This window comes from Metopolophium dirhodum, chromosome 4 (genome assembly GCF_019925205.1).
Source record: "Metopolophium dirhodum isolate CAU chromosome 4, ASM1992520v1, whole genome shotgun sequence".
Lineage (NCBI taxonomy): Eukaryota > Metazoa > Arthropoda > Insecta > Hemiptera > Aphididae > Metopolophium > Metopolophium dirhodum.
In genome coordinates, this window is record NC_083563.1 from 18,269,757 (window position 1) to 18,283,891 (window position 14,135).

Below are 14,135 nucleotides of genomic sequence, written 5' to 3' on the forward strand. Positions count from 1 at the left end.
TAAATGTTTTAATAGTTTTATAATATAAAATACCTACCGACTACATTGTATTTGTACACATTTATTATACAATAATATGAATGATGAATAGATTGTCTATACGATAAGAATTGTTCTTAATATTAGATTTTTCAGATTAACAAATTTCCAATTTTTTTTTCATAGTTTTTTATTTGTAACCATCCATGATTAGTATGGACGTACCAGAAGTCGTTAGCTTAAAAGTAAAAGATTATAAACTAACAATTAATTATATTCGAATGATGAATTCTTGACAAGTTTGCACATTGAAATAGAATATATTTTTATTTTTGAATTCATTATCTGCGAAATTAACATTTCACAAAAATTAATAATTAGGTAATAATTAAAAAGGTTATAGTTTCTTGAACAGTGTGTTTTGTAACGTGGATATTGTTTTCATTATAAATAATTATATTGACTATTTATTTTACCAATGATTGACCAATGATTGACTTGTTCTAACTAAAAAAATATACACTAGGTAATAAAAAGTGTGAACGCATAAACTATTATTATACCTACTTAATAATACGTATACAAAATCTTATAAAATGAACCATCGGCTAGATTTATTTAGATTCGTGATAGCGTATGATTACAACGTATCCTTATGGTAAGCAATACAACTTTTGAACATTTTAAGTAATACATAATATAAAAAAACTAATGTACACTTACCTACATTTTTCCTTTCTATAATATAGTACATTAACTATACCTATATTCTATAAAGTACGAGAAATTAATCTAGTATACAATTATCTGTAGTTATAATGAGAGAATGAGACTGTTTGTTATTTACAATAATTTCCAAATCATTGGTAATTAATGATTATTTTCATAAGTCTTTAACTAACGCAGGTGAGTCAAGCAATTAAATAAACCAGTGGGAATAATTTCAAAATAAAGTGGTTATTATGATTTTCATGAAAATAATATTTAATATTATTATGTACAAAATATTTTTTTGAATGAATAAACCGCTCTCATATTATAAAATTTTTTTTTTTAATTTTATTTACCAACTGCAATATTTACATAAAAACCAAAATAAATTTATATAATTATACCATTTTTTTGAAATAATCAACTGTTTAAACTTAATAATTCATTAAAAAAGGGAAATTCTTTTTTCGTATATCAGCTGAAGTAAAAAACTGAATAATAATAATAATACAAAATAACAGAGTTTTATCATAGAATTTTCTATTCGTAAAAACTCAAGGCGTAGGAAGATTCTAATATATTTATAGTCCTTATGTCCAATTACATGCCTTGTATTTGATTAATTAATATATTATCCATCACTCAGAAACTTATCTAACTTAGTATATCAAAAATTGAATACACCTATTCTCTAAAAATGTTTTGTTGGTAGATATTAGTACTTATATAGTAGACACCTATTAAAGTGGCATACCAACATTGTTTAAAGAAATTATTTACAAATCAATTCTTCCAAATTCCTAAATAGTACAAAGGCGTTTGAATTGAATATATTATGATTTATGTGCTTTTCGTATTGTTTATTAAAACTGTTTATATCATAAAATAAGTTTATTAAATTGAATACTTATTGAAAAATAAAATCAGTATTTTATAAGCATTTTGTCTTTCCGTTAAATATGGAGATAATATAAGTAAAAAAAAAAAAATTGGTACGGAATAAATAATAAATATTTTTATTTTATAATCTTTTGCAAATTCATCATTGTTTAATCTTCTTTGGTTTAATGTATGCTTTTTTATAAAAGTCCCAGAATAAAATAAACATAAATATATCTTGTGGAATTGCTAATATCATTATGAATCTTGGGAAATCGCAGTCAGGCTCAAATAGCGTAATTAATGCATGTAGTCCAGTAATGACAAATTGCACCTAGAAAATAATAAAAATAATATCTTATTTTTAAGTCTAAGCCCATTATGTTCACAAATAATTTAAACTAATTTGTTGCATATAAATACATAGGTATTATAATATTATATTAATAATAATTTCAAACCATTGACAAAATTCCTCAAGCACACACACACGATACATATAGTATATAATTTTCCTTTAGCATGAGAGAAGCAACAAAATAAATAAATTATCGTTAAATTTAATTTAAGAGAGCTAAAATACAAAATATATTGTATATCTAACTACCTACATTAAATTACATTATTGTTAATAAACAAATAAATACAAATATTTTAATAATTTGAAAAACATATTTAGAGGGACTCCCTATATAATATAATCCCATAGTTAAAACCTTCAAGTTATAAGACATCAGTATATCATAGTTACATTTTTAAGTCCGTGAATAATAATTAATAATTGTACCTAAATGATGTGTTAACAAATAGCGAGACTAACTAAACTAGACCAACCTTCGTCATACTGTATAAACATTAATAATGTTTTGTACATTGATTTTACAGTACGCTAAATTTTTGTTTCAGCATTGTTTTAATAACCTTATCAATGCATTGAAAAATTGAAACACTATATATATTATTAATTTTATATTTATTGACTAGGTATTGTTTTGACTAACATAACACTATATTACTATAAATAATTTAGGTATATTATTAAAATAGATGGTAACAGTCGTAAAAAGTTGGAAAATTGTTAGTTTTGAACCAACTGTGGAAAAATAACTCATCGGAAACATGTCATGTTAGAACTGTACTTTTATTTAAATTATATTTCTTTGGAATCGTAATCCATTTAATGTATTTTTTTGTCGGAAACGAATTCATTCGGTTACGTATTTACATGTAAAATATTGTATAGGAAGCATATGTTTATTTATTTATATTTTGGTCACCGGCAAAAGTTGAAATAGGTACTAAGTATAAGTGTAGTAATTATTAGAGGATAGAAATTACAAAATAACTTAATAACTAAAATTAAATCGAATTTACAATGAAAAATGTATGAGCATTATATAAAATACTAATAGCTATCAAAGAAAAATATTATCGATGTAACTATAATAATAATTTACTGAATAATTTTTGGCCGGAATCGTATTTTCTCAGAAACTTATTTCCATGGGAAATATTTCACTGGAAATGTAGGTATATTATTGGGTTACGTTACGGTGTACTGTTTCGAGCAAATACATTTCCAACAAAACACGTTTCTGGCTTGAATTCTAACTTAAACTAGGTAATCCGACAAAATAATTTTCAATAAAAAACTATTCAAAAATAATATTTTCTAACGGTTTTATTTCCAAACGCATTATGTTTCTGAGTAAATATACTTAAAACGAAATACGTTCCAACCAATTATTTTCCGACAAGACTTCACTGATAAATTAAATTAAAAGTTAACTAAAAAGTAAACTACTTATAAATACCTCATAATATAAATTTAAAATCAATAAGTATACATTACCAGTTGTATAGTCGTTAAATATTTTTTCCACCAGGCTTTTTTGTATTCTGGGTTTATTATAGTCAAAAAGTAGTAGCTATACATTATAACATGCACAAATGCATTAATGGTACCAAAGAATGCGACTTGTCCTCCTAAAATTGATTTAACATTATGTAATACAATTTCTGACGAATAAATTATTAAATTATTTGATGATTATTATTAGTGGCGTGCGCAGGAACTTGGTATGGGGATAATATAATATTTTTACTCCATTTAACCTTAATTTCTCAGTTGTAATTTGTATTTACGTTTAACCGTTTAAGTGTAGTAAAACTCTTAAGTCCGAGGAACAAAAAAATAATAAGCCCATGGGGAGGATATATCCCCCTAACCTCCCCCCCACCTAACATGCGCACACCACTGATTCTTATGGTTGTAATGTATACTATACCTGGATAAAAATTAGTTAAATACCAGCCGAATGTTATAACCAAAGTATGATGGTAAACATGTAAAAACGTTATTTGACTTTGTTTTTTTCTTAGTACAAAAAAAACCTAAAATCATTTTTAATGCAAAGTGTTCAGTATAACTTATTAGTTGAAAGTAGAAAAATATGTTATTTATTTAATCAAAGTTGAATTACTGTGTCTAGGAGGTCCAGAAATTTACTAATGAGGAACAGCCAAACTGAATATATTTGCTAAAAAATAAACAATATTATTTTCTTAACAATTTAATTTTTTTTTCTGTAAGTAAAATGGGCACGTAAGAAATTTAAAATTACTTGGTTTGCTATATCAGGGTCCTCTTTATTTCTTTCAATGCAATAGAATCGGTAATCATCTCGCAGCCACACCAGTCTAAATGCCTATCGACGAGAATAACATTACATGTAAAATTACATTATTTACGCATACATATTATATTGTAAGATATTATAAGAAACGATTATATTTAATTTAATATACCATACAGTGTTGATTTTTATTTAGAAATTAGACTGTGTATAAGAGTTGATATTGTGTTTTCAAATTAATTATATAAAATAGTATTATTATTGAAATTTTCATACAAATTTTAAAATCCCAATACACTGTTCATCACTGTATCTATATAAAACATATGTATATACAGGGTTCTTTACAAGCATACCCCCTCCCCTTATTTGTTCTTTTCATAATGAATTTCTTCAATATATTGATTATGAAATTTTTTTTAAATACCTACTCCGAAAATTTTACAAATTCTTAAAATGTTTTTTACTACTTAAAGAGTGACCTGTGGAGATACAACCTTCTGTTTTTCAAATGAGAACCTCTCACCTTTTTTCCTGTAAATTATTTAGTGGATAATTTTTTTTTAAACGTTGATATATATATAGTTTCTTAATTATTAAAATGTCTGAACTGATAATAATAGACCTTAAAAATGGTTTTATATATTATAAAATAGACGAAATATTCGAACTAGTATTTATTATGCTTGGGACATTTTTAGAAATTATTAATGTTGATAGATTAATATTAATTACTCAAATATTCAAATCACCACGATAGCCCCATAATATCATATAAATATATTACCATGAAACTTTTATCCATACAACACAAAGTTAAATAACTTACTCAAAAACTACTAGTAGGTACGAATTTTAATTCTGATACCTCAAATTCTTCAGAAAAATTATCCAATGAATAATTTACAGTTTAAAAGGGGGGGGGGGGAGGTTCTCATTTGAAAAACAGAAGTTTGTATCTCCACAGCACAGTACTAAAAAATAATTTAAAAATATGGTCTATAAGTATATTTAAAAATTAAAAAATTAAATTTTAAATGGTATTAATTTTAATTGGTAAATCATCCTGCGTATCAAACAATTTTTAAAACTCTTATTGAATGTTTATTGAAAAATTACGTTAAAATCATTTTTTCACAAATTCATATTTAATTATTATTGTATCATTATAATATAGTAATTAAGTACTTATTATTAAGTGTTAACTAATATGTAATTTGAATACCAAAATTGTTTTTGCTAAGAAAAAAGAACACTGTTAAAATTGTATTTATTTTCAGATTATTTTTAGAATGTGATATAACTAATAACACAGTTAAATTGATAGGTACACCAAGCACTCCTCCACTCTCTTAAAATTAAAATAAAGTGTCACACCAACGTTGAATTTTTATCGTTAAAATATAACAAAATTATTATTTAAATACCTATATTAATGTTCTAAACAAATAATATTTTTTGGTGTTTATTTTAACATTTATTTTAAGTATTGTTCTCTTACCTCTTTCACCAAGTACAAAGAAAATATAACTTGTATGGCGTTATAAATCATAACAATGCGATCAATGTTGTAAGGGTTACGAAACTTCATAAATTCCGGTCCAAGTTTAAGAACAAAGTACAAATATGCAATCACTACAATTGTAATTGGCCATATTGATCCCATAAACCAAAGATCTTTAACAATAGGATCTGAAAGAGAATAAACATTTTTTTAATAATACGAAACAAACAAATTGCAGAGTATATAGGTTATAAATATATAACTATATAGTTTTATACATTAAACGTCGTTATTCGTATAAATTCAATAATATTATGTTCACAAATATATTTTAAGTTATTGAATAATTATATCCCGTATGATATCTATTACCCAACTATACTTATAGATACCTAACTATAGGTACCTGTAAAATAAGGAAATTTCTCAATTTTAATACCTAATGTAGGTAAGTATATTTTAGATTCTGAGCGGGGCATGAATGTATTATGTATTGGTTTTACTATGATATTATGTTTGTTATTTTTTGTGGGATTGTCTTCACTATATGCAACAGAAAAATAATTTAATATCAAACTTTAAAATTTGGGTCTAGTTGGTATTTGGCGGGGAGGAAGGCTATATACATTTTTTAGGTCGATTGATTGGGTTAGGTTAGGACACATTTTAACAACTTTTAAAGAGGCATGGTAAAAATATTTTAATATTTTTTTTATTTTATTAGTAACTGTATTTTAAAAGAACAACATTTAAAAGTGTACATTTAAGTAGTGATAAAAATAACGAGACGTCGTGCCGTTGATAGTATAATCATTTTTTAATGATATATACACTAAACTTCGAGTATTATTTGATACGTCACTAAAACCACTTTTACATCATCCACTTAGAATTTAATATTATTAATTAAATATTACTGTAGAGCAGTGTTTGGATTAGATAAGTATTTTTTTATCTAAATAAAGATAAAGATAATGCAACTCATGTATCTAGATAGATATATAAAAGATAACTTAACTCATATTTATCCAGATAAAGATAAAGATTAATACTTTTTTATCTAGGTAAAAAAAAGATACAATTTTATTTTTAAATAGGTTTTAAATTTAGGTATATTTTAGTTGGGCACTAGGAACATAATAATAATAATGATATAAATAAAAATAATTACATTATTAATAAACCATAAACTTGGTTTGAGAATCTGTATAAATATTTAAAATGCGTTTGTACAAATTCGCGATTTTTATCAATAAAAAATGTATCTAGATGTATTTATTTAGATTAGTAAAAAAATTGTCTAAGACGAACGTTTAGATACCTTGTAACTATTTTTCGAGATAAGATTAAAGATGAACAAATAATTATCTAGATATTCATCTTGATGTGTCCGAACACTGCTGTAGAGTGGTAACAATGGTAGAGAGCATACTGCAGTCCTGATGTTGCATGTAGGTGATATATTATGGCAGATACGCCAAAATAGCCGTTTCTGTAATACTTACTATTGTTACTATGCATTGTCGTAAGTAGATAGAAAATATTTTAGAAGGTTGTATCGAATATTTATCTAATAAACAGCCGTTTTTAAGTAATGACAGTTTGATGACTGGGCCTCTATTTTTTTTTTAAATAACAAGTATATACTATACAAACTGGGTCCTAACTGTAATTATTTTTCACTATAAATCAACATTATCCAGATGACCTCATGATGAAGGGATGATTTCTTTCGATTTCCTTTACAACTGGTTTTGTTTTTATCATTTTATAGTTTAGGAAAAATCTCATAGTTATCAAACATTTATGTTTGCTAATTGGTAAGATGGTGCACTAATTGTTACTATATAGGTAGTCTATAATCATTAATGATACTAGATACTGATTAGTGAATTTTAAACGGAATCATACGTTATTAACTTAATTATCTAAAGAAAAATATTTTAATGAAAATATAAAATATTGAAAAATATATTATTTTTTTTTCTAAGCATTTAAAGTTATAAAAAAAGAAGTAGAAAAAGTTGCCCCTCGAAATTTTTGATGCACCACTTCACGCATCAAAACTTCAAATGCTTATTATTTTTTAAATGTAGAGTGTTTACTGCTAAAAGAATCACTCTTTACCTCTGATGAATTTTTTTTTATACCTACCTATACAGTTATTTAAACTAGGTATTTACCTGTATTTTGTTCTACCCATTCTGTAGCTTGCTGAATACTGCTCAATAACACAGACATCTATATTAACAAAAAAATATAAGTATATTTAAATAAATGGTGATTAAACATGTAGAATTTTAATATAAATATATATATATATATATCACAATTGTGTATATTTTATTTTCACATTGTCGTTGTAGTATTTAAACAAATTATAATATATTTTATTTTAAATATACTAGTTTCATCCAAAAATATATATTATCTATATCCTAATAGCTAGCATAATATCATGTATGCTTCCTTAATTTAGAGAAAAGTAACACAATTTAAAACTCAATTTTACAGAAACTAAAAAATATGCATATTCATAAACATTTATTTTGTATACGTATTAACTAACAACCTACAAGTAACAACTATAAAAACAAAATTATAACTCGAAGGTTTTACAATAATTGTATAAATAGTTATAGTAAGGACTGACATTTCAAAGCACTTTGCATTTTTCTATCTACTGGGTAATCGTTTTGGTACAAACGCTTCGTGTCTTGGTAAATGGATATGCCGAATTTTTTTAATGCTTAAGAGCAATTTTTAAGATTTTTAGTTCATTTTATTCGTAAATTAAAATTAAAATTAAAAAATAATAAATTCTATGGTTTTAACAGAGATTTGTACAAAGCTGTATTCTAATATCAACACAAGAAATTCATTCTTACAATTGAAATTCTATACAACCATAATAAATTCGGTAGGTACGAGCCAACTAAACGAATGCGTTTTTATAAGGCATTTTGTAAGTTTTTCTTAGGGCACTAAATTCCCAGCCCGTCGTGGTCGGTGGTCATAATAGATAGCGTTTCCGGGTGAATGATATAGGGTGGGAGGGTTCCTACCCGTAGGAGTGGTGCAAAAGGCTGTAACCCATTTGCGCCCTAGATTAGCCCGTTTTCACCCCGACATTTGCCTCCAAAATAAAAAACTTAACTCCCTGATTTATAGCCCGAATGCGCCCATTTTGCATACAACGATGCTGGCAGTTATCGCTTAAGATCGTTTTAAGACAAATCAGAAAAAAGTAAATCATTTTCAAAATAATGATAAAGTACTATACATTGTACATATTATATTATATCTATAAATATTATTTATATTGCATTAAATTATAAATTTAAAATAGTTACTTTTTTACATAAAATCAATATAAATAATAAATAGCTACTATATAAACATTAATCAATAACAAGAATGTCAAATAATACTAAAATTAATTATGTAGTTACAATAATAATACATTTATTATAAATCCATTCCCCGAAATTTATAGGCAGTTATTTTTAAGTATATTTTACTATCTACCCTATTTAAATATTTTTTTGTACTCATTCCACGCTTCATAACTAAAAACAATTTGTTCCTTTTTGTCTTTGTGTCTTGGTTTTATATTACCCTTTTTGATCTCATTTATTTTTAATATGATTCCAATTGTATTAGTTTTAAATTTTCAATAACGCAGATGAGGTGATTAAAATTGAGAGTTAAAGTATTTGTGAAATGATTGAGCGCAATTTGTAGTGCGAGGTGCGTCAGATGGAGGTTCAGCCTAAATTGGTGGTGGAAATGGACATCCTTCAATGATATAATTATTCTACATGTAATCAGAAAATTCGGATAAATACGCGCGCCGCAAGTTAATAGTTAAATTAGGAGTTAAGTTTTGTAAATCAAAAAAAAAAAACATCTACTTAGCACGAGAAACGATAAAATATTATTTTAGATTTTATTGTTATACCAATATAGTACCCAATAAATGGCAACGTTACACGGTTTTCATCTGATCTGAATCGGGCGCATCTTGGGCGCAAATGGGCTACGGTAAATGGGTTGCACCGGCGCAAAATATCGAATATACGTCCGTTGACAGCTTGACGTACATAGACTGACCCGCGTCGGTAGATCATGCGGCTTGGCTAGTGGTCACTTGACAGACATCCGATCAGTCAAGTGGTGGTGTGCAGCGTCAGTCCCAGTGTCACAATGTCAACTGGACAGGGTGCTACACTATTACCCGTTTCTGCCAAAATAATATTGACAGTTTCTGCCCGAAACGAAAAAGGCAAATATATATATAAATAAAAGCCTATGAGGTGCCGTAAATAATAATCTTAGTTTTAAATTTTATAAAAGGTCAATTCACACTAATTTTTAAACTAACGGAGCTAACCGTTATCTGCTGAGCGTAACATTTGTTATGTTACGCACTTGTGAGACAGAGACAACAATATTAATGTCCGTGTTACGTCTTATTAATTCAATCAATTATTTGGCTTACGTAGATAATTTTATAATTTACTATTAATTGTATTATATATTTATATTACTATTTATTTAGGATATTAAGTTGCTCAATGATTAGAACGTTTTCTTATTTCACGTGATTGCAGTTACGTTAGTACAGCATATGGTTCCCAAATAATATTTGGTGGAGACGTCTTTTCACGAAAATACATTTTGGCGGAAACGGGAATCGACTATTTTTCATTTTTGGTTGAAAAGGGTCATACCCCTCAGCCGAGTACCAGTCGTGTCTATGGGACCACGAGATGGGTCCCACAGCTGGTTGCACGTAGATTGGTCATGCCCCTGAAGGTCGATAGCCGAGGATTGGCTCGGCAAAATATGTCTTATAACAGTAGTACGATTAAGGGGGTCGCTCAGGGTTGCGGTCGAGCCAAGGTCGTATCATCCTACCCCCATATTATAAGCAGAACTCGATTCTGTTGGTTTGGCTTCGTACACGGGCTATCGTTTCGTTAGGACAGTCGGTGAAACTTCAGCCACTTCAACCGATGGTTTCCGACGGAACTTCGTAAAAACGCGGTAAACAACCATCGCCGACGGAGTAATCTCAGAATCACTCTGGCCGTCTCAAGGTAAACTGCGTAGACGGACAGAGTAGGATGGTAGGTGCAAGGCAAGGCATCAGACGTTGGTATTCCATACGAGTTTGGTTAAGGACGTTCATTTTTTGCGTACTTTTTTAGGGTAATAGTTTTTCTATAGCCACGGTGGGAAGTGAGATCAAAGGATTTGTTAATTATTGTAAATCATTATTGTCATCATAACTTATTTTTTATATTTATGTATATTTTATTGAAATTTAGATTTCAAGGTGGCCGGTATGTTTGGTATGCTCGACGACTATCTTGGGTGACTTTAATAATGCACCCAGATAAAGACACTAGTCAGTAGTAATACGGACCGTGTACCGAACATATCGAGCTCTCTCATCAACAACAGTAAATAGTATGTAATGCTTAATAATTAGAGATTCAAAGTGAACCAGTATAATAAATATTAAAACGTTCATTGATTCAAAGACATTGTTTTCATTGCATGTAACAGGATTTATCATTGATTTTAAATCATTAACAGTTAATGTAGCAAGCTAAATAATATTTCATATTTGTTCATTTAAAAAATAATAATTTGTACAATAAATTTCAAATTTATACAAAATTCACATGAGAAAAATAATTAACTTAACGTGACCATACAATTAATTAATTGATCAGTCACTGCATATTATAATGGAACGAATTATAAAATCAATGATAATAATAGATAAATGTAGATGATTAATAATAATAATGAATTATTTAATGAATATAGCCTATGAGTGGCGTAATTAGGAATTTGGTTTGGGGGGGGGGGGGGAGATATACGTTTTTAGCAAACATGAATGGTCATTACAGTGGCGTATATACAAATTATTTTCACTATGGGCCAATTTATCATTAGTCAGGATAGCGCGACTAACATAGCCATAATTATACATTTTTTAGGGAGCTGGGTGGTTATAAATACAAATAAAAATTGCGCAATTTAATTTTATTATTATAATGTTTTACAATTATTACATTATTATCTTTTTTTTAAAATATTGACAATTTCATATATACATATATATTTTAATATTGTCTTACTGTGAATTGAACACATCATAGGCATCAAAGCAAGTCCTGACAATCTAACATTTCCTTGTTGATTCCTCAAAACGATTTTAAACAACCGGCTAAATTAATCATGATGAAAAACTGTAAACAGTGTAGATATACATGAAATGGTTTAATTGAATCTGCAATTACACTATGGGCTCTGGCCTAGAGGGCCTCCCCCCTATATACGCCACTGGGTCATTATCAATATTTTGATCAAAATGTTGGCAGTAAAAAAAAAGTTTTGGGGGCTGATCTATCCCCCCCTGCCTAATTATTCCCCTGGCATATACCTACTCTATAGAAATATAGTATCATATAATATTATACTAGAAATACCTTTAATAAAACCTACACTATTATTCACAAGAAAAAAAAACGATATAATTAAATAATAAATTATATGATAATAAATTTAAAAAATGTGGTCAAGTATACAGAATACAATATATGCAAGTAACTGGTTAGAAATAAAAATAATTGATTAAAGATAAACCCGTAACATTTAATTTAAAATAAAACGAAGAACCAATATTAGATTAGGATTTTAATTTATGCCCTTTACATGCATAATATGCATATTATACATGTATATATTACACAAAATTAAAAACCAATGAATAACACTTACTTTTAATCTCTTATAATCCAAATATATAAACACAAAAAAGTTACACAACTATTATTAATTTGATGTTATACCTATAGGTACACAATACAATTTTTAATTATTTACGAATTAAAAATGAACCTTCACTTAAATATTATTGAAGGTGCATTTTTTAAATGGATCTGGCTTCAATATTTGTACATTTAGCTATTATACCTAAGTCATAGCTTCCTACAATCTGCATACCTAGTCGATAGATGATGTGAATAAATAGTGAATTTTGAATATATATATATAAAGGTCAAGCAGGAAGTCGATATGATCCAAACAATATGACTTCACTGCACTGTACATTGTATGCATTTAATAATTTTACTGAATATTTCTGAAGCAGACCATTCATAAGTAGCAAGGTACTGCAATTTACAGAATACAAGTATGTTGTAGTGTTGTGCTTAACAAATGTGAGATTAAAAAAAAATTTAATATTTAGCAATATTGTAGAAAAATATTTAAAAAGCTACTGTATATATTTCATATGCCTATATTTAAGGTATCTTCTAATATTAAAAAATAAATGGGTAACTATAGGTACAATAGTTAGATTATACAAAATCTTAAATCTAATGACAATAACATTACAGTCCTAACATTTTTTGTCTTAAGCTTAGATGCCAATAATATTATATTGTAAATTATTGTTTAAAATAGGTATATAGTTACACCTGTTTATGAGCTATAGTCTATAATGTATCATATTTTACAAAAGGTCTAAAAAATGTATACAAGTACCGGTTAGGTTCTCTGGCTTACACGATATCCACGTAATTAGTTCTATAAAAATGTGATTTTAATTAATAACGATGGTTTGAAAAATAACATACCTTTATTAATGGTACTAAGTTTTATTTGTCATTAAATAATTGTAGATTGCTCCAATATTTTGAATGATATGACTATACTTTTTTTTAAATTTGAACGCATACAACGCAGGTAGGTGTACAGTTGCACAACAATAAATAAACACAATTTACCATATAAAAGGATTGACAATGATTATATTGAAAATATAATTTAAAATAAATTAACTCTGAAGAGCAGTCTGAGCTCTGTAGATCAACTGACCAAGGACGATTTTTTTTTTTGCTTTTGACCCTAAAAGAGTTTGATTTCCAAGTAGTTAGGTATTAATTATTTAATTGAATAATGAATTCTAATTTTTATAATATTATTCCGTGTTAACAAACAACACCAACACACTGAATTGTATATCAAGAGAAGACCCATTAGATTATCATAAAACGTCACTATTAACATTTTGTGGTGCAAGTCCTATTACTACCTATAGACTCCTAGCCAATATTATATAATTATGTCCGTAATGATGCCTAACCTAATAATACCCATGTTTATGTTTAAATTAAATACCTAATTATAAATCATATAGGTACCTATACTATAATTGTATCTATATTCAGATGTTCTAAGAACCCAAAGTCCAGTGGTATTATAATTGATAATATATATGTCCAATTGAATTCGCATTGTCACGATGTCTAATTAAAAACGACAAATAACGTTTTATACCTAATCAAACTTACATACCTACCTTATGTACCGACACATTAGATAATAGGGATATTAGGTAA

The 14,135-nt window shown here is 27.2% G+C and overlaps 1 protein-coding gene across 2 annotated transcripts; it reads right to left on the bottom strand.

Annotated features, from left to right (window-relative positions):
* Positions 1-1,690: 1,690 nt before the first annotated feature.
* LOC132943375 (elongation of very long chain fatty acids protein 7-like) lies at positions 1,691-13,615 on the bottom strand. Of its 2 annotated transcripts, none has more exons than XM_061012342.1 (8): positions 13,371-13,615; positions 7,893-7,950; positions 5,707-5,897; positions 4,194-4,277; positions 4,053-4,109; positions 3,858-3,963; positions 3,422-3,555; positions 1,691-1,903 (listed from the first exon to the last, which is right to left on the bottom strand). In XM_061012342.1, the coding sequence occupies exons 2-8, from the start codon at positions 7,948-7,950 to the stop codon at positions 1,733-1,735; spliced, it is 801 nt and encodes a 266-aa protein (XP_060868325.1). In that variant the 5' UTR covers positions 13,371-13,615; the 3' UTR covers positions 1,691-1,732. The 2 variants fall into 2 exon arrangements, with proteins under 2 accessions (XP_060868325.1, XP_060868326.1); XM_061012343.1 differs by lacking the exon at positions 13,371-13,615 and adding an exon at positions 12,508-12,657.
* Positions 13,616-14,135: the final 520 nt, after the last annotated feature.

Excerpts from the sequence above, each read along its gene's own strand:
- LOC132943375 (XM_061012342.1), bottom strand. The coding sequence starts at position 7,950 with ATGTCTGTGTTATTGAGCAGTATTCAGCAAGCTACAGAATGGGTAGAA. Across the intron at positions 3,964-4,052 it reads TTCTGGACCTCCTAGACACA|GTTTTTTTTGTACTAAGAAA; the intron begins GTAATTCAACTT and ends AAATGATTTTAG. Across the intron at positions 3,556-3,857 it reads TTTAACTAATTTTTATCCAG|GAGGACAAGTCGCATTCTTT; the intron begins GTATAGTATACA and ends AATCAATTTTAG.